The following is a 22,130-nucleotide window of genomic DNA, read 5'->3' as shown; positions in this document are numbered from 1 at the left end:
TTGAGGGAAAGACAAACACGGTCATGTGATCACACAAAAGAACGAGGGTCGGAAGCCTTCTCCTCATTTCTCCCGCCCATCCGCAAAGAACTTCGTACGACGTGGGTTACTCCAAGTTACAGCAATCATTCTATCCGGCTAATGGCATCAGCAGGCACCAGCTTTTGAGACCGCACAGACATTCCACGATTGTATCCTTCCCCTACAGCCCCACCCAACAAGCCTAGTTGCCACGGCACTAATGCCATCGAGTTGCCATGTTCGGTCAAACTTGCTTGGTCCAATTTATGGCAAAAGAGGGGCCGAAAGCGACAGTCATGACAGGCCAATTCCCAAGGATGGGTCGGCTACACGCCACGCTAGAAAGCTTGTCACGATCGGGTGATGGCAGCGGTTGATGGAATTTGCAACCCAATGGTGCGAGGCCTTGCACTTAGTCGTACGATCCTGACTATACCTGTGTATTGGCAGCTCTTTGATATTAAACAACTGAGCACAGCGCTGGTATTGCCAGATATCACCAGTGAAGCAAGGCAGAGACATCCCGACCCACGTGTAGGTCGCATTCGGCGATACAACCCTTGCAGGCCGTGGCAAAGCGAATGACAATGTGCCTATCTCAGTAGGTACGTATCTGACTAAATTTGGCCGGCGGGCATCGGAGGAGCGGTGATCGGATGCGTCGTACCGAGCACAATACTCGCTTTGTCACGGTATGTGGGATGCACGGTTTGAGGCGTCCCATCAGCGTTCAGGCCATGATTGAATGAGGTATGCAATGCATAAGTGGCGTTGTACTCAACCCCGGGTTGACTGTTCGGAGATGCGTTGGAGCTCCGGTCCAGTTTGGATACCATCCGCCCGATAACATCCAGAACCAGCCACTTACATGGTCCAGATTGGAAATAATAATGGGTACACTATAACCCTCTCCGTGATAAGATACCCGATGGTGTATACACCCCACGGATGATTGGCTCTCCAAATCATCCTGTGTCGTATCTCCGCAAATGGTTATCAGTCTCCTCGAGCGAGTTCGTCAATCGGCCACGTGTGGGACCGCCAATAATATTATCCCCAATCTCATCCGGCTTGTGCACCAGACCTGTTTGGCAATGGCTAGATTGTTCGATAGCAGGAATCGCCTTATCTCGTTTAATCGACTCCATGTCTGATTCTCAATGCTGGATTATCTTGGGTGCACTCAGCACGTTGTCTGTACTCAATTGTTGCTGTCTCTCGCAACGCGATCATGCTATCTGATGGCGAGCTAGACGCTGACTTTGATTCATCAATCTGACAGCAATCCTCATGATAAGCCATCAAGCAACGCAGAGGGCAATTAATCGGCGGCAGGACAAAGCGGGGAACTGCATGCAGCCATTGGGCGGAGTCCAGCCGGTCGCCTCCACAGGTCCGACAGGCTTGACTCTGGGGACTATCAATGTGATTGTTATCACCTGCTATTCGGACTAAGAGGCCCCTCACCGGCATCCCGGCTTCTACTCGTGGTCCACCAGATAACAGGAAGAGGTTTAAGTGCCGCGCACGAACACCCCGGACGACCTATATAAGAAGGCAGTATCTCGACATCCGAGAATGCGTCCTAGTATCCACCATCATGGCGGACGAAGTCACCGACAGTCCTCCCTCCACTCCGGTGGAGGTGAACGAGAAGAAACCTGATCTGCATGTTCAGGAAAAGGCAGACATTCAAGATGTCGAGGTCGCCCCAGGCTTTGTGGCCGAGGCAGACTTTGAGGGACATTACAAGGATGTTCCTATTGGAGAGGGCATCGTCCCTGATGATAACGACGAGTTCATTGATCCTCGTCTCAAGGACTACCCTATACCTTTGGTGGCCAAGACGGTAGATCTGCGCAATGACCCAACGTGAGTTGCCCCACCTTGTGACTGCTCGCCGCTGACTGCTCGCAGCGAGCCCATCTTAACTTTCCGATTTTGGACCTTGTCGACGTTCTGGGTCCTTGTCGGTTGCGCCCTTTCTACCTTTTACTACTTCAAACCATACTATAACACCATCACGAGTTATGCCGTCCAATTGCTGTCTTGGGGGATGGGTGATGCTATGGCCAAGTACCTACCCAAGAGGCAATTCAGCTTTTTCGGATGGAAGTGGACCATGAACCCAGGGCCGTGGAATGCAAAGGAGCATGCACTCATTGTTGTAGCCTACTGGGGTAGTGTGAGTGACATCTGTGGCATACTGAGGCTCGCTAATCGTCATGCAGTGTTATACAGCCTATGGAATGGGTCCCTTGTCCGCTATCGAACTGTACTATGGTGAGAAGCTCAACGCTGGGTGGTCCATGTTCTTCCTGCTCGCCTCTCAGATGATCGGATATGGCTTCGCGGGATTATTCCGTGACATTCTCGTCCGGCCGCCCCAGATGTACTATCCTGGGGTGTTGCCCAACGTGTCACTGTTCAATGCCATGCACAAGAACCCCTCGGTGACCAAGAAAGCCCTCAAATACTTTGCCATTGTGGCTTCTGTCACATTTGTGTATGAGTGGCTCCCGGAGCTGATCTTCCCTTTGTTGAGCTCACTCCCTCTGATCTGTTGGTTTGGTCACGGCAACTGGAAGGCGTTTGTCCTGGGCTCGGGAACCTACGGATTTGTTAGTACCCACTATCATATTATGGTCTCGGCTAACATCACGACAGGGCATACTGGATCTCTCGCTCGATTGGAACTATATCACCTTCTTGTCTCCATACTATACCCCACTTTGGTCTAGTCTCAACCAGGGCATCTTCGCCATGTTCTGTTGTTGGGTACTCTATCCGCTCATCTACTTTACCAATACGATGAACGCGCAAAACTTCGCCCCCATGGATACCGGGACATATACCGCCAATGGCAGCACCTATGATGTGACTGCCATTGTCGGCTCCAATATGGAGCTAAATCGCACGGCGCTTGCGGAGTACGGAGCTCCTTACTGGGCTCCATCCTATGTGTTCTACTGGTTCTGGACTTTTGCTGCCCTGACAGCTTCCATGGCTTATGCAATCCTCTGGTACGGCAAGTCGGGCTGGAGAGATCTCAAGGCCGCTTGGCAGAACAAACGCAGCGACTACGATGATCCATACCTCAAGATGATGTCCTTCCAGAAGCGAGTGCCTCACTGGTGGTATCTCACGCTGCTTGTGATTTGCGCCGTGATTGCAATCGCTCAAGGATACGAAGGGAACATGAAGCTCTCCTGGTGGGGATTCGTCGTGATCTGTCTCTTTTCATTTGTCTTTACCTGGCCCAATGGCATTCTCTGGGCTGTGGCCAACATTCAGGTCGGCATGGGTTCGTTCAGTGATCTGCTAGCGGGTGCCATGTTTCCTGGCAAGCCTACTGCCGTGCTGTCCGCGTATACCTACGGCTACTGTGTGTTGGAGCAGAACCTCAACCTCATCTCGGACTACAAGTTCGGGTTTTACATGAAGATCCCTGAGCGCGAGATGTTCTGGGGGCAGGTCTGGGGCACCGTGCTCGGGCCATTCATCAACTACGGCTTCATGCAACTAATTATTGATCGAGAGCGACCGTTCTTGATTGGACAGCGGAGCTCGGAGGCGTGGGACGCAGTTCAGACGCGTGTCTACTACTCCAACTCCATCATCTGGGGCATTCTAGGACCCAAGGAATTCTTCGTTGACCGCTACCCTTGGGTGTATTACTCCTTCGTGGTGGGTGCTGGGACTGTGATTGTGACCTGGCTGGTGCAAAAGTGGAAGCCCAAGTGGGATTTGGAACGCTGGTTCAACCCGACTCTGCTCTTCTACGGAGGCTACTTGTTTCCGTACTACCCCACCACGAACTTCTTCATGTCTTTCCTGGCGTGTATCTTGTTCATGGGAATCCTGCCTCGGTACTTTCCCGTGTGGTGGAGAAAGTACAACTACCTGACGGGTGTTGGTCTGGATTGCGGAACGCAGCTGATGACTTTGGTACGTTTCTCTACTATTTGGCTTTCGCTTGCTAACAATATAGGTTTGTATCTTTGTGGTCAACCTCCCTAACCTGTCGTTTCCCGCGTGGTGGGGCAATTATCCGGATGTTACCGACCGGTGTTTTCCTCCATCCGACCTGCCTGCGAATGCATTGAACTGATGCGTGGTATACGAGTCTGCTGATGAATTATATTGATTACTGATTGCATGCCATGGTGATTGCTTTCTATGCTGTCCGTTCCAGCCTTGTACATACATGTAGGTGTACATACTTGCTCTTAACACTGTACATAGCAATGAATTCTGAATTCCAGTTGACTCGCCTGGCCAGAGTTGAAGTAATATCCTGGTTGCTGCAAACAGTGACGTCGATGGCTGGTCACATACAAATAGCCTTTACTGCAGCACAACCGGATTCCGCCATGCTTTCCACTCAGTTTAAACCTAGATGCTGAACCAGCAACAGCTTTCACACCTTCAATCGCAGAGACTAAATAGAAGAACAGTAGTCTATTCCCAGTCAAACGTAAAATTAACCTGCAGACCATCCCAAAACCAAGCCACACCCACCCACATACCACCACCCTAACCACCCATGACGCAGTATACTCCATAAAACCCATCCACACTCAAAACACCAACGTATCCCACCACCACCAGCAACAACCCACCAAAATCCACACTCCACCATGCAAATCGCCCTCTTCGGCCCAACCGGCCAAGTCGGGCAATCCATCCTACACGCCCTCCTAAGCACGACCCCCTACCAGATCCTTCAAATCACATCCCCAAGATCCAACACCAGTGCACTCTCCACCGCGCAAACCCTCCCCCTAGAGCAACAATCCCGTCTGAACACCAAATCCATCGACCTCGTCACCTGCACCACCGACGCCCTAATCCCCCTCCTCACGGACATCGAAATCATCATCAGCGCACTCAACGGCCCGGCACTCCACTCACAATCGAAAATCCAAGACGCGGGGGCGATTACAGGCGTGAGGCGCTTTTATCCGAGTGAATATGGGATGCATCATGTTTATCAACCTGCGGAGCAGGGGGATGGGAAGGGATGTGGGTGGGGATATATCCATCCGGTATGCAATATCCATCCATGCCCAGTATATATAAATAAAACAAACCAACCCAACTAACAAAAGCCCAGACATGGATGGAAAAAATCACCGCAACGGAGAAATGTCTCCACCATCCAGCTATCACCTCCGGCTCCATGACCTACACGATCATCGGCAGCGGCGACCTCTACAACCAAGCCAAAGAGGAAACATGGTGTCCTTGGACCAACCCCACCCTCCCCTCCTACACCATCTACATAATCGGCGACCCCTCTGCAAAGATCAACTTCACCCACACCGACGACCTCGCCGCCTTCCTCATCCAAACAATCCAGCACCCCGAAGTGTCCGAAAACAAGGAATTGAATTTCGTGAGTGATACGGTCTCGTATAATGATATTGCGGCGTTATTGGAGAAGTATTCGGGCAGGGAGGTACAGAAGGTGGTGTATCCGGGGAGTTTGGTGGATGAGGTGTTGAGGGATAGGGGGATGGTGCCGAGGGAGGTGAAAGCGGAGGGGGGTGCCTTTGGGGATGATTTTTGGGTTTTGGTGCGGGGGGTGCAGGGGTTGGGGAGGTTTGTGAGGCCGAGGGGGATGGTGCATAATGGGTTGTTTCCTGTGGTGGAGGGGGTGAGGACTGTGGAGGGGTATTTTGGGGGGTTGTTTGGGAAGTAACTTTCGGAGATTATGGGGTATGATGTATATGGTGAGGGGGGTATGGATAAGGGTTGTGGGTTTATTGTGAGATGGATAAGGGTGCGATTATTAATCCCACCAGATGTTGATTTGCATGTTCAGCTCGGAGGGTAGGTGAGTTAAATACTATGAGTATCCAGCATGTATGATCTCAGATCAAATCATGATTCAATCCTGCATTCAACCCCAAAAAGGTAAAGTGAAAATTGCCGTATCATCATATCTGATCTTCGATGCCCTTATCTCCAACACCATCTAGATTCTCAACAACCCACAAACCACATAGCCTTCCTCAGCAAAAGTAACAACACAGCATTAATTTACTATCTACTCGTTCATTCTTCATTTCTTTTCACCCATATACTAATTGAAACCCCACCCCCAGGAAGCTTCTCACCTACCCCGACACCCTCCCACTATCCTCCCCCTAGCATTCTGATTCTGATTCCGATTCTGCTCCCCCATCTCATACTCCACCACCACCTGATCCGTCCGATGAATCTCCCACATCGTCCGATTCTTCGCATCCGGGATCATCTCCTCTTGACTATCCATCCTCGACGGAAAAGAAACAGGCTGTGTTGATCGTCCGCCCGTTCGTTTCGAGGGCCCGGTTCCTCCTCCTTCGTAGGTGGGATAGGACCGCGGAGTGCCGTAGGAGCGCTTTCCAAGGAGGAATTCGAGGAGGGGTTGCAGGGTGGGGATGCAGGAGGCGAGGACGACGAGGTCGGCTTCGATGCTGGGATTTGTTAGGTTTGGGGTGGATGGGATGGGATGGGATGAATGGACGTACTTTGTCCAGAGGACGAGGGACCATCCTGCATCTGTGGTGGAGTTAGTATATTTTTGGGTGGATGGAAGGGGGGGTACATACAGGTTGCGTCGGTGACGTTGGCGAGGGCGTTGAGATGCGTGGTTTTGATGATGGCCGCGCAGGCGGAACTGGATTTCATTGTGGTTAGAGATGAGGGGGGAAAGGAATTATGTATGACGAACATGGCTCCTAGACCTAATGCTGCGGACAAGGCTAGCTTCTTGCGCAGAGACATCTGCAACTTCCACAGAATCACACTGGGGTAGATGGCGAGGCTGAGATCGGTAAATGCGGATAGGGCTATTCCGGTCAATTTTAAGCAAGCATACACAGAAAACGACCTACCTCCATTGAACGTCGCAAAACCAATAATCACATTGGAACTACGACACGTTGCCCCCGCCACAGTCATCCACAGAGCGCGCGGGGGATCGCACGAGGTAAAGAAGAGCAGGATGTTGACTACCGCAACGGCCATGACCAGTCCGGTGAGTCCCCAAAGTGCACACTTCATGCGGATTCCTGGGATCAAAATGCGGTGGAGCAAGGCAGCCACGCCCAGTTTCGGGAATGCAAACGAGAGAATGCCGAAAATCCAGCCAATGTCGATGGTGAGGTTGGCTTTCTCTGTGGCAGCCGGTCCGATCGTAGACGAGTGTTGGCCGAATCCATGATGAACAGCGACTGTCGCGGTGATCACGTTGGCTAATCCTAGAATCTGGCCGAGTCGGTATGTTGGTGGCTGGTATACATCCAGGAGACTCACCATGGAGAAACCAATGAGCCAATCGTCCAGCCCCACGGCGTGGATGATCTTGGTTCGGATGAACAGGCGGGCGAGCACCATGACCATCGCGAGGCCCGTTAGGGTCCACATCACGGCCAGAAGAACTGGACCTTTGTTTTCTTCATCATATGCAGTGGTGCCTGCCATGGTTGGATGGCCAGCCTACGAACGTGGCCTTAACATCCAGCATAGGGAATGGGTTGGGAGGAAGACAGCGCGAGGGTCGATTTTTACGTGCCTTGGGCTGTCAATTACCTAAAGACTGTCAGCCTCACATCCCCTGGCCAGCATCCCTGTCAATTCCGACCCCAGGAAGGACTCGGCTGGTCCAAATTTGGGTGCCTAGCAATCTCGTTGGCCCGTTCATTTAATATCGTGGGGGGGGGTGGATTAGTTTGCGCGCCGCGTGTGCCCTAATTCAGACCAGTCAGCACTATCCGCCACTAATCATGCACGGCAACATAAGCACAAAGACAGTCGGTGGTCTTCCCTGTTGTTCCTGCAGTCGGAGCCTTACCGTTGCACGTGCATTGCATTGTCTTCGTATTCTCCAGCAAGAAGATCTTCATAGCATCGTGGTGAGTATCGAGATCGTGCTGCGGCCCCGACTCCCTCCCGAGGCCCTCCCGTGAGTCAATTAATGACCGACTCCACTCCGGCAACCGGAAAGTGGACCAGCAGCAGACTTAGTGGGGCGATGGCTTCGAAATACACGATTCGTCCAATCGGGGATGCTGACATGGCTTGTTGTCATTTTGGTAGATTGTTAGTCTCCGACAGACTGCATGGTACGATGCCGCAGTCCCTCCAAGGCTCGAACGGTCGAACTATCTTTGATTGGGTTGTCCCTGACAGACTACTTATTCCATCCCTGACCACTGTCACCATCCCACTGACCAGATCCTCTCACCTCTTTGCTTCCTCAGTTACAATGGTCGAACTCAACGGAACATCTGCACCTGCCTCTGATTCCCGCACAGGGGATCATGTCGATCAGATCGCCATCTCCCCCACAGCCCCTGACCAAGTGGCCAATCTTGCACAGACCATTGCCTCGTTGGCCAAGTCCTTTACTGCCGGTGATTCCGGAGTTCGACAGAAGCTGCTCGAAGCTGCCGATTCCCTGCTTTCTGCCCTGGAGACTCCTCGCGAGACAATTCTCCGCTATTGCTGGCGCAACGTAGGTCACTTCCTCCGTCTCTCTGACCAAATCTCACTGGATTCAGCCTACTGGCTTCGCGGCCATCGAAAGCGGAATCAACCTGGGCATCTTCCGCTACCTCTCCAGCCATGAGCGCCCCATTCCCATCCCCGAGCTGGCCACCGCCACCGGGGCAGACACCGTCCTCCTCCGTAAGCCCTATACCTTCATCCAACACCATCACTCAACCTGACAAAACTCACACAGAACGAATCATGAAAAACCTCAATGCCGTCCACGCCGTGACCGAAACCGACCGAGACGAATACATCAGTAACAACTTCACACGCACCGTTGCCAACACCCGCTACGCCGATGCCTTTCCCACAATGTATCCCCCCCTCCTACATCATCAAGATAACATCCATCTAACTCCTCCAAGAACAGGAACCACCTCCCCCGCCATCACCGCCATCCCCGAATTCCTCCGCAAAACCCAATACCAAAACCCCACCAACGGACTCGTCTGTCCCTTCCAACAGGGCTTCCGCACTGAGTTCTCCTTCTTTGACTTCTTATCCCGGGATTCTACCCTCAGCGCCCAATTCAACAACCTCATGTCCGTTTACCACCAAGGCCGCGCCAGCTGGATGGACCAGGGCTTCTACCCCGTGGAGCGCCTCCTCACTCCCACTCCCATCACCTCCACTCCCGACAGCAATATCCTCCTCGTCGACGTCGGCGGCGGCAAAGGTCACGATCTGAACGAGTTCCGCATCAAATGGCCCGCCGCTACCGGCCGCTTAATCCTGCAAGACCAGCCCGCCGTACTGGCCGAAGCCACGGGCCTGCACGAGTCCATTGAACGCATGCCACATGATTTCTTCACGGAACAGCCGTGCAAGGGTGCGTGAACCCCCATTCACTCCACCGCCCCCTCTAATTTTTGTAATTTATAGGATCCCGCGCCTACTTCCTCCACTCCGTCCTCCACGACTGGCCCGACGACAAATGTCTGAAGATCCTGGCCCCGTTACGCGCGGCCATGACACCGGGCTATAGTCGACTGCTAATCAACGAGAACGTCATTCCTGATCGTGGAGCCCATTGGCAAGCTACTGGGTTGGATTGGGTCATGATGGCGGATTTTGCGGGCGCGGAGAGGACGGAGGCGCAGTGGAGGGGGTTGTTGGGGAGAGCGGGATTCAGGATTTTGAAGATTTGGGTGGGGGATGCGTGGTCGGAGAGTTTGATTGAGTGTGAGGTGGAGGTGTAGGTTGGGTATCTGGCTGTTGTTTCTGTTGGGGTTGATGTTTAGATAGAGAATGGATTAATGAGATGGATCTATGGATGGTTTGGGGTTGACTATACTGGGGGGATTTGATTGGGTAGTATATGAGGGCTTGGTGGGGTTTGAGTGGTGTATATATCTTAATAGCCTTTCAACATTCTATTATTATTACATTTTATATTTTCATTGTGATTGCGTGACTGGATTAGGAATATCTTTTGCTTGATATCTCGGAGTGAGTAAATATGATACATTTGATAATCAGGTATCTTTAATTATTCAGTTTATTATGTTCGTCTTCTTCTCCTTGTACTTGGTATTTTTATTGGGGGTCAGATAATCCCACCAAGATATTTCACATCTATTGTCAAATAACTTGAAGCCTCCCATGTGAATGTACTCATTGGGGATTCCCCAAGATAGTTCCAGGAGTGTGCGGGAAAAGGAATCACACATACCCCCTTGTGTGATAAGAACCATCACAGGATCACAACACGTGGATATTGACATTTGACAGGGACCAGACAAACGCCTCAGGCTCCACCTTCGGCCCTACTCCAGCTTAGTTGTATCTGGTTATATTAAGTGGTAAGATTACATGCTGACTGTACCAGTACTACGAGGCCGTCAGACCAAGCTTTGCCAAGTATGGACATGCTAAAGGATCAAATCCTGGACTCGCTAGCCCTGGGAGAACCCGGAAATTGATAGGGTGGTCTGAGAGGAGGGAGAAAAGAAAAGAAAAAAAAAAAAAAAAAAAAAAAAAAAACAAAGGGGACGCTAGTTTCATGGCTGTGTACCCCGACAAGGCTGAGGTGCTTATGGTTAACAGATTGTTCAAGAATAAATAAACCTTGTTAATGTTAATTAGTGGCCACCTCCCTCGCAACCATGAGGAACAACCAAGTTTCCTGCCATGTCGACCTCGTATGCCGCCCAGAGTAACCTGCCCACCATTCTCGGGGTCCTGACTACCTTCTTCTTCCTGGCCATCATCGTCGTCGGTCTGCGAGTCTATAGCCGCCTTCGTATCGCACGAGCTGCCGGTATTGATGATCTTCTCATTGTGATTGCAGCGGTACGGGGATGAATGTCAAAGCTCATGTCTCACACTGACTCCTTTAGCTCTGTCAGTTGGGACAATGGATCGTCATTCTCATCCAAGCTCACCACGGACTCGGCCGGCACCAGGACACCCTCTCCGCGACCGAGCTGACCATTTTTAACCATGCCAGTTTCTGGGGAAATGTCATCGGGATTGCCATCGGCACCATGTTCCTGAAGCTCTCCATCGCGGTGAACCTGCTCCGTGTGTGTCAGAACCGCTGGTTCACGGTGGTGTTGTGGATTTTGATCGGTAGGATTTCTGTCTCCGGCTGCGTGGAGGTTATTAACTTCTGGCCTGCAGTCATTGTGATTCTCTACGAGCTGGTCGGCACACTTTTCTTCTTCCTCAACTGTCGCCCCATGGCCGGATCATGGGATCTGACCATCGATGCCAAATGCGCATCTACCAGAGTCATCGTTATCTTTGGGCTTATCAACACGAGTGAGTTCGCATCAGAGTGTTTTGGCTCTATCTGACCCACTAGGCTTCAATATTGTCACTGACGTGGCCCTTGCCATCCTCCCGATTCCTATTATCTGGCGTCTGAATATGAAGCGCTCCGTGCGTATCTACCTGGTCGGCGTTCTCAGTCTGGGGTACCTGTAGGAACCTCCCATGCCCTGAGTTGAGACCGGGCTGAATGTTGATACAGTGCGGTTGCGATGGACATTGTTAAATCTTATTATCAAGAAACATACACGGTGACCACGGACGAAACTTAGTAGGTGCACGTCCTTATTCATCGGTGCATTATGTTCTGAACTAATTACGTGGCTGCTTCATTCATAAAGCACGTTCAGCTTAATTTTCTATGGATTGTATGCCACCAACACTATTGCATGGACTTCTATCTAACCCTACACTTATTCCAGTCTGGAAGATTGCGTTGGAATAATTGCCGCTTCGGTCCCCATGCTCAGGCCACTGGTTGGCAAGGCCCTCGGGCTTGGATCAACAGACACCTACTATCCATATGGCAGCACTCCTAACGGTGCATTGGGCAGGAGTAATGGGTCGCACGCTGCCGGGCGTTTCTCGGCGATACGGAGAAGTGTCATCGGTCGGGTCGGACCCAGCCGCGACATATACGAGCTGGACGAGCGCGAGACAGACAGTGAAGGGGGCACAAGCGTGAGAACCAGCCAATTCAAAACGGACGACACTACCGGACATGGTATTTCGGTGTACCGGCACGAGGCGGAAAGCGAGGAAAACATCCTCTCAGATCCTTCGCTTGGTTCCAGGACCACGGTGACCCACAGCCGGGCTCGATTCCATCGTGCTTCGATAGGAGGAATTACTAGGACTACGGAGGTTATGGTGGAATAAGGCCAAACCTATAGTACAGTGGGTCGGGATGGCCTATTAGGACCATGACTTGATCCTTGTTCTAGAGGTATCAGCAAGTAGGAAAACCAATCTAATTTAGAGCTTGCGATATTCACTACGAAGCTGATTGGGTGGGTGGACTTTAGTATACATCTGTTATAGGGCCGGCTTTGCAAGTGCTTACAGCCGGCCAAATTACCGACCCGCCATTTCAGGGGCAGAAACTCCCGAGAACATGCCATTGGTTCGGCACCAACCAAGCGAGCCCTAGAAGCAGGTCATAAAGAGGCCGCTGCAGTAGTCCTCGTGGCAGACTGGACGCTCTTCAAAATTTTCATCATGTCTTCCAAATCTCTCTTCACAGCGGCCGTCACGGTTGGAATAAGCTGCGTTGCAGCAGCGGCCTCCAACTCGACCTCATTTAGGGCCCGATTCCCCGAGGCAGCAGTCCAAACAGTCGACGTGGTTGTCGTGGGTGGTGGCGCATCGGGGGCGAACGCAGCGGTCCATTTCAAGGATGCTGGCCTTTCTCTCGTGCTCGTCGAAAAACAGGACCGACTTGTATGTGCTTTCCAATCTCTGCGACTTTCTCCAATCTGACCACGCACAGGGTGGAATGGTTAACAGCTGGACCGATCCTACAACAGGGACTAATTATGATTGTATGTGCTTTACCTATTGCGAAAGATATCCATGCCAACGCATAATCAGACGGAGTGGCAACATACACCAACGTCACCGGCACAGTCGAATTCTTCAACCGCCTGGGCGTCGATATTGTTGAGCCAGACGAGGACAGTGCATTTACCTCCTACTATGCGGACTTTGCCACGGGGGAAACCGTGGATTACGTTGCTCCTAGCGTCACAGACGAGCTTCTCGCCTTAGAGAGATTCTACAACGTATCCAGTCTGTACCAGGACCTGTTCCTTCCTTCATACGCCAATTGGCCCGCACCCGATGATATCCCGGAAGACTTGTTGATGCCGTTTCGTGATTTCGCCATCAAATACAACCTGAACGATACCATGCTAGTAAGCATTCAGCAACCTGCCCCTGGCCTTTCCGATAAGGCTTAACATGACCGTCCTAACTGCCATCTCTAGCTCATATGGGCCGGCATCGGCGCCGGCCTAGCCGACATGCTCGACGCACCAACCCTATACCTACTGCAAACATTCGGCCCTCAAACCGCCGCCGTCTTTCTAGGCACCGACGTGCAATACGTGCCCGCATCCGGCCGCAACCAAGACATCTACGACGCAGCCGTCCACATCCTCGACGACTCAGTCCTCCTGAACAGCATGGTCATCGAATCGGTCCGTCTTCCAGGAAACCTCGGTGTCGAACTCCTCATCCAAAACAAACTCCACGGAACCTACACCATCATCCTCGCCAAACGCCTAGTAATGGCCATTGAACCCACTCCATCCAACATGGCCCCCTTCTCCCTCGACGACACCGAATCCTCCATCTTCAATCAAGCCACATGGAGCGTCGTCCACACTGGAATCGTCTCCCATCCTTCTCTCCCAGTCAACGGCCTCGTTTACAATCTCCCCAGCACAGCAGTAAACGGGAACGACTTCGCGTACCCTGAGCCTCCGTTCGTGGATTACTTCGAGGTGAGCCACCCCTCCCCCCTACCCCCCTCCCTGACCCTGAAACCTAACACAATGCTATTTAATAAATAGTACCTAGGAAACAACCTCTGGCAAGTCATCGTCGTCGGATGGTTGGGATTTACCGAATCCGCGGCCCAGGAATTGGCCAACGAGGCACTCCAAGCCCTTGCCGCGGCTGGAACGATCCCAGCTACTAATGGCACGAACCTGACGATCAAGGCTTGGTCGAACCACGGGGCTATGGATATGCGTACGACGGCTGAGAATCTTAAAAAGGGGTATATTCAGAATCAGTATGCTCTGCAGGGCTATCGGTCGACGTATTGGACCGGTGGGGCGTTTTCGAATCAGTTGTCGACGTATCTTTGGTGGTTTAATTTGGAGTACTTGGTTCCGCTTGTTAGGGGGAGTTTCGATTGAGGATTTGGGGTTCGAATGTTTCGGATGTATAGTCAGAAGATATTTGTTGGTAGAAAGGGTTAGACTCAGTCTACCGTGTGAACTGTGAACTATGACATAAGGCTGCTTTCAATGTGAGATATAGTTTATTATTGTGGAGTGTATGCCAAGAAGTACGGGGCAATGGCGCATCTGGGAGCGCGTCAGACTGAAGATCTGGAGGTGGCCGGTTCAAGCCCGGCTTGCCCCATTCTTTTTGCTTTTTTGTTTTTTTCTCTTGATGTTAGTGAGACGATGAATATTTGTATTTGTGATACTAGGTAGGGGTTACTAGTTTTTTGTGGAACTGGTATTTCCATATAGTAGTGTATAAGCTCGCAAGGACGGGAGGGCATTGCCCGATGGCCACTATAGTCCGCTGCCATATCATTAGCTTTCTCTCCTACACTATAACAAATGTATTTATACTTATATAAATTCCAACCAGATCCCTTTATACCCCTAAATTTCTATCCCTCCCCCCCCCCCCAAGGAAACTATTTCACCTCCGCAACCCCCCCCAACGCATCATATAACCTCCCCCAAACCCCCCCTGCCACCCCCTCACCACCTCCCACTCCCCCCCCGGCAAAGCAACAGCGAACATCCTCAACCACCCCCCGACAATAAAATCCGCATAACTCATCCTTCCCCCCAACACAAACGGCCCAGAGGCATCCCTCCCAAACAACCCCGCCAAATCCCCCAACGTCTCCTCCAACGAACGCAGTACCTTCTCCCTCGCCTCCCCTCGCACCACAAGATCCTCAAATGAACTCACCCCCGCCCGCCTTACAAACTCCCTCTTCGTCTCCTCCTCCGTCGCCGGATCAAGCGGCATCCCCTGCACCGCTAACACCACATGCGCCGTGAACACCGCGTCAACATTCCTATTAAACCGCGCATATTCTTCATATTCGCCCGCACTCTGCTCCGAGAGTGGTATCAGCTGTGCGAATTCCTGCCTGGGGACGAAATCGAGTGTTTGCGGGGGGAAGAGGTCCCCTGTGCCGGACGTCGGGTAGGTGGTTTGTAAGTAGGTGGCTATGTCGAATGAGTCGCCGATTTTGGTGTCTGTGTTGGGGTCGGTGAGGATGGGGAGGGTGTGGAAGTCGGTGCCGTCGGCGAATTTGCGACAGGCAGGGAGGTCGAGGTTGCGGCGGACTTTGGGGATGGCTGGGAGGGGAACCCAGGTTGTGGTGTAGGGGAGGGATTTGAAGTTTAGGGCCATGCGGGATTTCCACGGGTTGGGACTGCAGCATGTTTTTGAGACGGGGGGGCGCATGGCGATGTCGTAGTAGGTTAGGGGGATTGTTGGGGTTGACATTTTGGATGAGGGGAATTGGATGGGGGATGTGGTTTTGGTGGCCAGGGTGTGTGGGTTGAGGTAGATGGGGGTGGTGTTTTCGGTAGACGGGTTGTGGTTTGAAGTAGGTGAAGTATGGATAATAATGTAATGGAGGTAGTGATAGTCAAGACATATATACCCAAAGCCAAAGTAACATCACGTGAGCGGAGACCATAAGAGTGGGGATTTGATCGGTTCGGTTCCTTCCGAGCGCAGTGCCAAGACTGCAGCCCCGCCACTTGCAGCTGGAATGAGTCAAGTCGCTGACTCCTGAGGCTGAGCTTTGGCGAAGCCCCACCCTGTTGATTCGTTGAAGCTGAATCGCTGGGCTGGATCGTGTTGTATGTGGGGTTGACTAGTCTCGGAGAGGGTTAGATCGGCTCGACTCTTAATGACTCATGTCGACTCATTAAGATGCCCCTACCCTTTTTAGGGAGAAAAGGGGTATACACTTTACTTTGACATGACCAGTTAGTTGGTATTCAGGAAGAATTCATCGGACAATTACTCGGCTATTTCTACTATCTATAATATGTTCATGATAGTATTACTCTCTACATACTTTAACTTCTCTTCATCGCTACAATCGTATAATCATAACATTGATGACGATGGATAAACCTTTAGTTGTGAAAGGTCTTCTCTCTACTATACATTTCTCTAGATCTTATATACAATGACCTCGGCAAACTTCTATGATAATACTACCAGTCTATTCCAAGTAAACGGAAAGAATACTCAAACTAACTGCTACATAAGACTAAGATTTCCAATCAGAATCTGTAGTTATAAAAGGATTTAACACAACAAAAAGGCACAACACCGATTCAACAACGCTTAAAATAACCACAACATACAGCTTTGACACCTCCACCAGTCGAGATGAGCTATCTCAATCCTCTGTCCTCTGTGTCGTCAAAACCGATCATCGTCGCTGATCCATCATCCGCAATCAGAGCCACCTGGTTATGTTGGGCGATTGAGGGGTCCCCACAATGCAAGTTAGTGTTTGTTGTATCTGGAGGCATCATAATAAGTTCTCTACCGCGCTCCAAAATCCATTTTATGTCTTTATTGAGACATATTCCATCTCCCGTGGGTCCCATCTTCGGCTTTAGAATGGAAGAAACCCGGAATTGCCCCATTCCCGTGCAAAGCCATTGCCCATCGCTGCTATATCTTACTTGGTTTAGCGGGTAATCCAACATGAGCCGGTATCTCGACGTGAGCATTCCTATTGGAACCCACGTATCGGTGGAGTACAGTTGAATGGAGAAATATCTTACCAGGGCGAGTATATCATCTGTTGGAGAGAATGCAATATCGTTGGCTCCGTCATTTATCGTCTTCACCAAAACACCGGTCGTGATGTTCCAGATTGCACAAGTCGTGCCGATAGTGGATTTGTTGTGGATAGTTGCAGCTACCATGTCTCCTTTTTCAGAAATAGAGATTCTCCCCTTCAAGGAAATCGCAATGTCATTGCACTCAACCGTCTGGAATCGCCTTCTAGTGTTCAAATTCCAGAGCTCAATTTTGACACTCGCACCTTCTACCCCAGATACCATCAGCCCTGCATTGGGTGATAGTCCCGCTCCGCAGCGACGGTCATTGCCTTCCGGCACTGGAAGATCTAGAGTGTTGACAACCATCCAGGCGATTGTATCTAAGACGATCACTGACAGATCGGTGACGATTACCATAGTGCCTTGCGAAAAACCAATGTCAAAAATCTGTTCATCCTCCTGGAGGCGGAAGGTATATGCCAGCGTCTTAGCCTTGGTATTCCAGACCTTCGTGGCACCAGCTTGCTGGGTTATCAGGAATGTCCCGTCTGGGGAGAGAGTAATAAATGACCCCTGTTCATAGCTGGAGCCATCCACCTCTGTTGAGGTCTCTGTGAGTCGACCCCAAATCCTCACTTGCCCTGATTGGACACCTGCAATAATCTTCCCATCTGGCGAAATGGCGTAAAGGAAATTATTTTTGCTTCCAACCTTCCGTTTCAATTTTCCTGTACTGGCCTCCCAGACCCAAACACCATCCCGCGCGACAATAGCCACATGCCCGCTGTCTGGGGCAAGCCATGCCACAACAGAAACTAAATGGTCACGTTCAGAATAAGAAAAACCATCCAAAGGAGTGCATGAGGCAGGACTTGCGAGTTTCCATGTCCAGACCTGGCCATTTTCTGCAACAGCAATGAGTGAGCTACCCTCGGGGGAGAATACAGCACGTTCTGTAGGACCTGTATTGATGCCTTCACTGAAGGCTTTTGTTCTCGGATCCCAGAAGCGTATCGATCCCTCAGGTGAAACATACCGTAGCCTTCCATCCGGGGAAAATGACAGGGAATCTACGGCATATGTTTGGAATGGATGTGGGATGATCTTATCAGGGGCTGTCCAAAGTCGAAGAGCGCTCTGTTTCAGCCCTTCGACCGCATTCTCCTTGGGACTGTTTCTTTCGGTGAACAAAACCATGCTCCCGTCAGGCGAGTTTTCCAATTTCGGAGGTAGCTCGAGATAATCGGGCACGTCCTCCGAATCATCGAGCAGCCATTTCCATGTATCAAGGTCCCAAACATGAGTCTCTTTGCTTCCATTCACGGCCATGAGTCTCTTACCATCTGATGAAAACAGTAATGAAACTCTAGTTTTGATGCCCAAAAAGCCACTGAATGGCAATACCTTCTGAACTCCTGTTGGTAAATGCCACAACTCTGCGCGCTGCCTGAAGAAGGTAGCTAGCGATATGCTATCTGGCGAAAAAGACATGGCAATGCATGCATCTGTGTCCTCGGCCAGTGATTGGACGCATTTCCAGGTTGTCGTATCCCAAATAGAGATACCGGCTTCTGATTCTAATGCCAACAATGCGTTGTCTGGTGAAAATGCCATGGACAAGACGATGCCAAATTGTAGACTTTGTAACAAAGGGCTCCAGTTTTCCGAAGTGCTTGGACGCACAACTATCCAGCTTGGGATTTCTTTTTCAAACCGTTCTCGAATAATACTTCTTTTTGGAGTAAATAGCAGGGCTGATGCATACAGCTGTAGCGGCGCCTGTTCAATGGCCGATCTGAAAGTCACTGTAAATCGCTCTGCATCGCGGACAAACTCGCTCAAATGGAATGATTCTTCTAACTTGATAACAATCAATATCATCTTAAGAGAACCAGCATTTTTTAACTTACTGAAGAGTTAGATGTATGCTTGAGTATATCTCTCAACATCATGATACCTCTAGGCATCTTGTCCATGATAGCCATAGCCTCAATCCAATGACTGAAGTGCTTTTGTAGGAATTTACGAAGCATTTCGGTATGGAAGGGTGTGGCTTCGGTTTGTTGAAAGTGATAGGCCCATTGACAGCATGCGTAACGGACATGTTCTGGGAGATGTCGGTCCACGAGACTGCGTTGGATTTCTTCTGTGCGAGTATTGACCCTTTCGAGCTGGCAGATATTTTTCTTCAGAGTATGGGACATGGTGTCAATACAACACTCAAAAAGCTTTTGATTCACACGTTTTTCGTCGATCAAGAAATCAGGTCCACATCTCTGCTGATCGACGAGAAAATCTCGAAATGAAAGATGCAGGAGTTCAATCGAGCCGTCCGCTTCGGATATATTGATCATCGATTGTAAAGACAGCAGTGCTTTCTTGACTTTCTTTTCTTCGTCTGAAAGGAGACCACTGAGACCTTTGACAGAGAGCTCTTCCGACAGAACGATAACTGTCCCAACAATCGTCTTGAATCGCGTAGCTCGAGCTTCTCTCTCTTGTTCTGTGCTAGTTCCATCCCCATTGACTTCAAACCTCAGGATCTGATGATACAATTTGTCGAGCTGCCCCTGAGGAGAGTTTGGATCTGGCTTACTCCCTCCGCTGGCAAGGATCAAGTTCAAGCGTGCTTCTGGGTTTTCTTCTGACTTTTGGAGAAATCGACATGCTGTTGCTGCGAAGATAAACAAGCCATCGGCTTGGTTAACGAGCTTCTTGATGTTTTCAGGACCCGGCCAACTTGGATCTAGGCTGTAATCATCGTTATTTCCCCCAAATCGTCCGGATGAACTTTGACATATCTCCTTCAATCGATGCTTGAAGAACCGTGTAATATCATCCTCACGTGACGCATTGACAAGAGGAAGAGGAACTTTGAGTAATCTTTGATCCTGAAGCTTCTCTGATGGCATGTAGCGCAAAATATCCCGGGTTGGTCGACTAGTAAGAAAGACACGTACTTTAATGTGAGGGTCTTGTAGTTGGTCAACTTGTTTCAGAAGGTCCAAAAGAACTTGGATATCATTATTGTCGTCTCTGATGTTCTCTGGAGCCTCCGGCTCTTCAGGAAGGCACTCGTCTAGCGCATCAATTACCCAAAAAATTGTCAGTCGAGGAAGAATTCGCCCCGCTAGCTGCTGAAGCGGCTCCAAGATCAGCTTCCGCCACTGTGTCACAGGTTTTCCAGAAGCAATGTTAAGGTTAGATCCAATAGCTTCACACACGGCTTTACTAAGTTCTGGCAAGGCCTCTGCCAGGTTCCAGGCAAGTGTGGAAAAAAAGCGGCCAGCGTAATCCTGATTCTTTCTTGATCTCTTGAAGAAGAAGGTGCCGCCCAAGCAGACATCATCCCGTAGCTGCTCCTGTTTGAGTAGGTGCTTCCTCCCGTCCAATCTCGATGCGACCGTTCGGGCAATTGTCGATTTTCCTGTGCCGGCCATGCCATGAAGCCAAAAGATCGGGGCCGCAGAAGGTGAAGGATCATCTATCCAAGCTTCGATCTTTGTCAGCATATCCACTTGTGTGCCTTCGAGGCACTGCGTGTCTTCTTGCTTCCGTGCGTTATACGCTGCTTGCTGCAGAGGCTCCAGCCTGCTCAATCGATTCAACTCAAGGATTTCCTTGATGATATGTTAGTAATTACATACAAATCTGGTCTAGAAACTTACTGTGACATCCTTGGCTATTTCATTCAGTGAATCTTGCATCTGATCCTGGAACACTTTGATATCCTTGAGTATATTATCGGATTGTACTTGAAGGTAATCCAAGACTAATTTGTCCTTTGGTCTTATGCTGTCGATCATGGCGTTCCAATTATCAGCGAGAACCAGGTCTCTCAAATATCGGCCTGCTATGGTTCGGGAATACTGTTTCACAAATTGAACCTGATACTTCAAGGTGTCGGTATAGATCGAGACGATTCGTTCCTTTAACCAGGACATATCATTTTCGCCACTGTGTACCATCAGTATAATTCGTATCCGAGTCCACAATAGCATACCTTGCACCTCGATCGCTATGGCCCTTTTCAATCAAGTGATATCGCACCAGGAGATCTGTAATAAAGTCCAGTCCACTCGTAGCGTCGTCCTTTTGCGTCATGGGATTCAGGAAAGCCTGCACCAGAGTTTTAGTATCCATTCCGATGAAATATAATGTACCACACACTCACCGGTAGGATCAGCAGCACCCCAGCCCATGCAATCGCAGCATGGGGCTCATTGGCTACCAAAACTGAAATGACGTCTTTCGCACAGACAATCCGATGAACCACACGGCGCATCCCTTCACTGATAGAGATTGCTCTTTTCTTGAACCTCACCACGAGCTGTTTCTCGTGAAGTTCCCGCAACTTGTTCTCTGTAACAACTTTCACCTGCGCCTGCCGATCAACCCCTACTAAGTCATTATTACTATGACCATGACTCGTATCCAAAATCCAGTTTTCGTAAAACTCGATCAGGTCTGGTTCCTGAAGCCGCAGGCATTCGTAAGCAGTGTCCCAGAGATTTCCCCATTTGCACTCCAAACCACTTTCAGCCTTGTCTTGGTGCGTTGCATCTGGGGTTGTTTCTGTCGTGAAATCTCTGTTAGTTGAGGATGAGGGTACAAGAGGATCTTCAGCTTCAAGGTCCGTCAGTGCATTTGGTTAAGGAACAACCGCGGGTACCTGGGCAGGCACACCTGTAGGGTTGCTAGAAGACTCGGAATCGGGAGCTTCGGGCTTCCGCTTCAGTCGCGCACTCAATCGCTTCATGCAACTTTTTCGGGGCATCGTAGCGGCAGTATAATGAATATGTAGGTACAAGATGCCTTCTGGGACTGCAAAGCCTTATAGCACTAGGCTTCTCAGCGGATAGCACTGTCAGATTATCCCGCTCTCGTGTCGTCTTACGTGGCAAGTCATGGTTTCTTTTGCCATTTGAGCCTCCAGCAGCGACCGGGATTGGACCCTAGATTCGGTATCCTGAAGCAATCATCTTGGGGCAAAGGTGTCACAAGAGTCTCTGCTGACAGGATGCTTACCACAACCACATGCACAAGGCTGTAGAATCCTTTTTTCTTTGCCTTTGATGTTCGTCATCTCGCTGTTTGAGACCTTGAATTTGTCGAGCTTACCTTTAAGCTCGCTGAGGACATCAAAACATCCTAACTTCGAGAATGTCGGCTTTCTGTTGACTGAGAGGATGGCCTGAGAAGAATGACCAATACAGC

At 50.4% G+C, this 22,130-nt stretch overlaps 8 protein-coding genes and 1 non-coding gene across 9 annotated transcripts; 6 read left to right on the top strand and 3 right to left on the bottom strand.

The window, feature by feature from the left end:
* The first annotated feature begins 1,442 nt into the window (after positions 1–1,442).
* On the top strand, positions 1,443–4,191 carry BO94DRAFT_268919 (OPT family oligopeptide transporter). The gene is made up of 5 exons (XM_025606541.1): positions 1,443–1,893; positions 1,939–2,206; positions 2,253–2,642; positions 2,689–3,969; positions 4,013–4,191. Exons 1-5 carry the CDS (start codon positions 1,622–1,624, stop codon positions 4,130–4,132), a joined length of 2,331 nt encoding a protein of 776 aa, XP_025462591.1. The 5' UTR covers positions 1,443–1,621; the 3' UTR covers positions 4,133–4,191.
* Positions 4,192–4,661: 470 nt separating this feature from the next.
* On the top strand, positions 4,662–5,725 carry BO94DRAFT_590217 (NAD(P)-binding protein; the record flags this gene model as incomplete). The annotated part of the gene is made up of 2 exons (XM_025616005.1): positions 4,662–5,069; positions 5,138–5,725. 2 exons carry the CDS (start codon positions 4,662–4,664, stop codon positions 5,723–5,725), a joined length of 996 nt encoding a protein of 331 aa, XP_025462590.1.
* A 105-nt stretch (positions 5,726–5,830) lies between these two features.
* On the bottom strand, positions 5,831–7,558 carry BO94DRAFT_502324 (uncharacterized protein). The gene is made up of 6 exons (XM_025609450.1): positions 7,327–7,558; positions 6,906–7,278; positions 6,743–6,860; positions 6,621–6,688; positions 6,540–6,570; positions 5,831–6,485 (listed from the first exon to the last, which is right to left on the bottom strand). The coding sequence occupies exons 1-6, from the start codon at positions 7,492–7,494 to the stop codon at positions 6,140–6,142; spliced, it is 1,104 nt and encodes a 367-aa protein (XP_025462589.1). The 5' UTR covers positions 7,495–7,558; the 3' UTR covers positions 5,831–6,139.
* Positions 7,559–8,176: 618 nt separating this feature from the next.
* Positions 8,177–9,928, top strand: BO94DRAFT_539757 (o-methyltransferase). Its single transcript, XM_025612769.1, has 5 exons — positions 8,177–8,527; positions 8,574–8,700; positions 8,756–8,879; positions 8,931–9,394; positions 9,448–9,928. Exons 1-5 carry the CDS (start codon positions 8,279–8,281, stop codon positions 9,762–9,764), a joined length of 1,281 nt encoding a protein of 426 aa, XP_025462588.1. The 5' UTR covers positions 8,177–8,278; the 3' UTR covers positions 9,765–9,928.
* Positions 9,929–10,686: 758 nt separating this feature from the next.
* Positions 10,687–11,865, top strand: BO94DRAFT_428642 (uncharacterized protein; the record flags this gene model as incomplete). The annotated part of the gene is made up of 7 exons (XM_025607466.1): positions 10,687–10,857; positions 10,914–11,136; positions 11,188–11,328; positions 11,372–11,489; positions 11,540–11,608; positions 11,679–11,705; positions 11,760–11,865. Coding segments are annotated over 7 exons (855 nt in total), but the record flags the coding sequence as incomplete, so codon positions are not given.
* Positions 11,866–12,555: 690 nt separating this feature from the next.
* On the top strand, positions 12,556–14,261 carry BO94DRAFT_526717 (amine oxidase flavin-containing superfamily; the record flags this gene model as incomplete). The annotated part of the gene is made up of 5 exons (XM_025610360.1): positions 12,556–12,777; positions 12,827–12,878; positions 12,928–13,250; positions 13,323–13,841; positions 13,911–14,261. The coding sequence occupies 5 exons, from the start codon at positions 12,556–12,558 to the stop codon at positions 14,259–14,261; spliced, it is 1,467 nt and encodes a 488-aa protein (XP_025462586.1).
* A 156-nt stretch (positions 14,262–14,417) lies between these two features.
* On the top strand, positions 14,418–14,490 carry BO94DRAFT_t287. Its single transcript has one exon. It is a non-coding gene; the product is annotated as a tRNA-Phe (tRNA).
* A 179-nt stretch (positions 14,491–14,669) lies between these two features.
* On the bottom strand, positions 14,670–15,714 carry BO94DRAFT_578954 (uncharacterized protein; the record flags this gene model as incomplete). Its single annotated transcript, XM_025615236.1, has 2 exons — positions 15,061–15,714; positions 14,670–14,687 (listed from the first exon to the last, which is right to left on the bottom strand). Exons 1-2 carry the CDS (start codon positions 15,604–15,606, stop codon positions 14,670–14,672), a joined length of 564 nt encoding a protein of 187 aa, XP_025462585.1. The 5' UTR covers positions 15,607–15,714.
* Positions 15,715–16,435: 721 nt separating this feature from the next.
* Positions 16,436–21,690, bottom strand: BO94DRAFT_628285 (uncharacterized protein; the record flags this gene model as incomplete). Its single annotated transcript, XM_025617472.1, has 7 exons — positions 16,436–16,800; positions 16,914–18,773; positions 18,824–20,533; positions 20,582–20,870; positions 20,917–21,032; positions 21,088–21,539; positions 21,600–21,690. The coding sequence occupies 7 exons, from the start codon at positions 21,688–21,690 to the stop codon at positions 16,699–16,701; spliced, it is 4,620 nt and encodes a 1,539-aa protein (XP_025462584.1). The 3' UTR covers positions 16,436–16,698.
* Positions 21,691–22,130: the final 440 nt, after the last annotated feature.

This window comes from Aspergillus sclerotioniger, assembly GCF_003184525.1.
Source record: "Aspergillus sclerotioniger CBS 115572 chromosome Unknown BO94scaffold_39, whole genome shotgun sequence".
NCBI lineage: Eukaryota > Fungi > Ascomycota > Eurotiomycetes > Eurotiales > Aspergillaceae > Aspergillus > Aspergillus sclerotioniger.
This window is presented reverse-complemented; position numbering and strand designations above follow the sequence as displayed.

Coding starts and splice junctions, on each gene's coding strand:
- BO94DRAFT_268919 (XM_025606541.1), top strand. CDS start 1,622: ATGGCGGACGAAGTCACCGACAGTCCTCCCTCCACTCCGGTGGAGGTG. Junction 1,894..1,938: donor GATCTGCGCAATGACCCAAC/GTGAGTTGCCCC, acceptor GACTGCTCGCAG/CGAGCCCATCTTAACTTTCC. Junction 3,970..4,012: donor GAACGCAGCTGATGACTTTG/GTACGTTTCTCT, acceptor CTAACAATATAG/GTTTGTATCTTTGTGGTCAA.
- BO94DRAFT_502324 (XM_025609450.1), bottom strand. CDS start 7,494: ATGGCAGGCACCACTGCATATGATGAAGAAAACAAAGGTCCAGTTCTT. Junction 6,861..6,905: donor TTTTGCGACGTTCAATGGAG/GTAGGTCGTTTT, acceptor TGACCGGAATAG/CCCTATCCGCATTTACCGAT. Junction 6,571..6,620: donor CAACGTCACCGACGCAACCT/GTATGTACCCCC, acceptor ACTCCACCACAG/ATGCAGGATGGTCCCTCGTC.
- BO94DRAFT_539757 (XM_025612769.1), top strand. CDS start 8,279: ATGGTCGAACTCAACGGAACATCTGCACCTGCCTCTGATTCCCGCACA. Junction 8,880..8,930: donor GCCGATGCCTTTCCCACAAT/GTATCCCCCCCT, acceptor AACTCCTCCAAG/AACAGGAACCACCTCCCCCG. Junction 9,395..9,447: donor CACGGAACAGCCGTGCAAGG/GTGCGTGAACCC, acceptor TGTAATTTATAG/GATCCCGCGCCTACTTCCTC.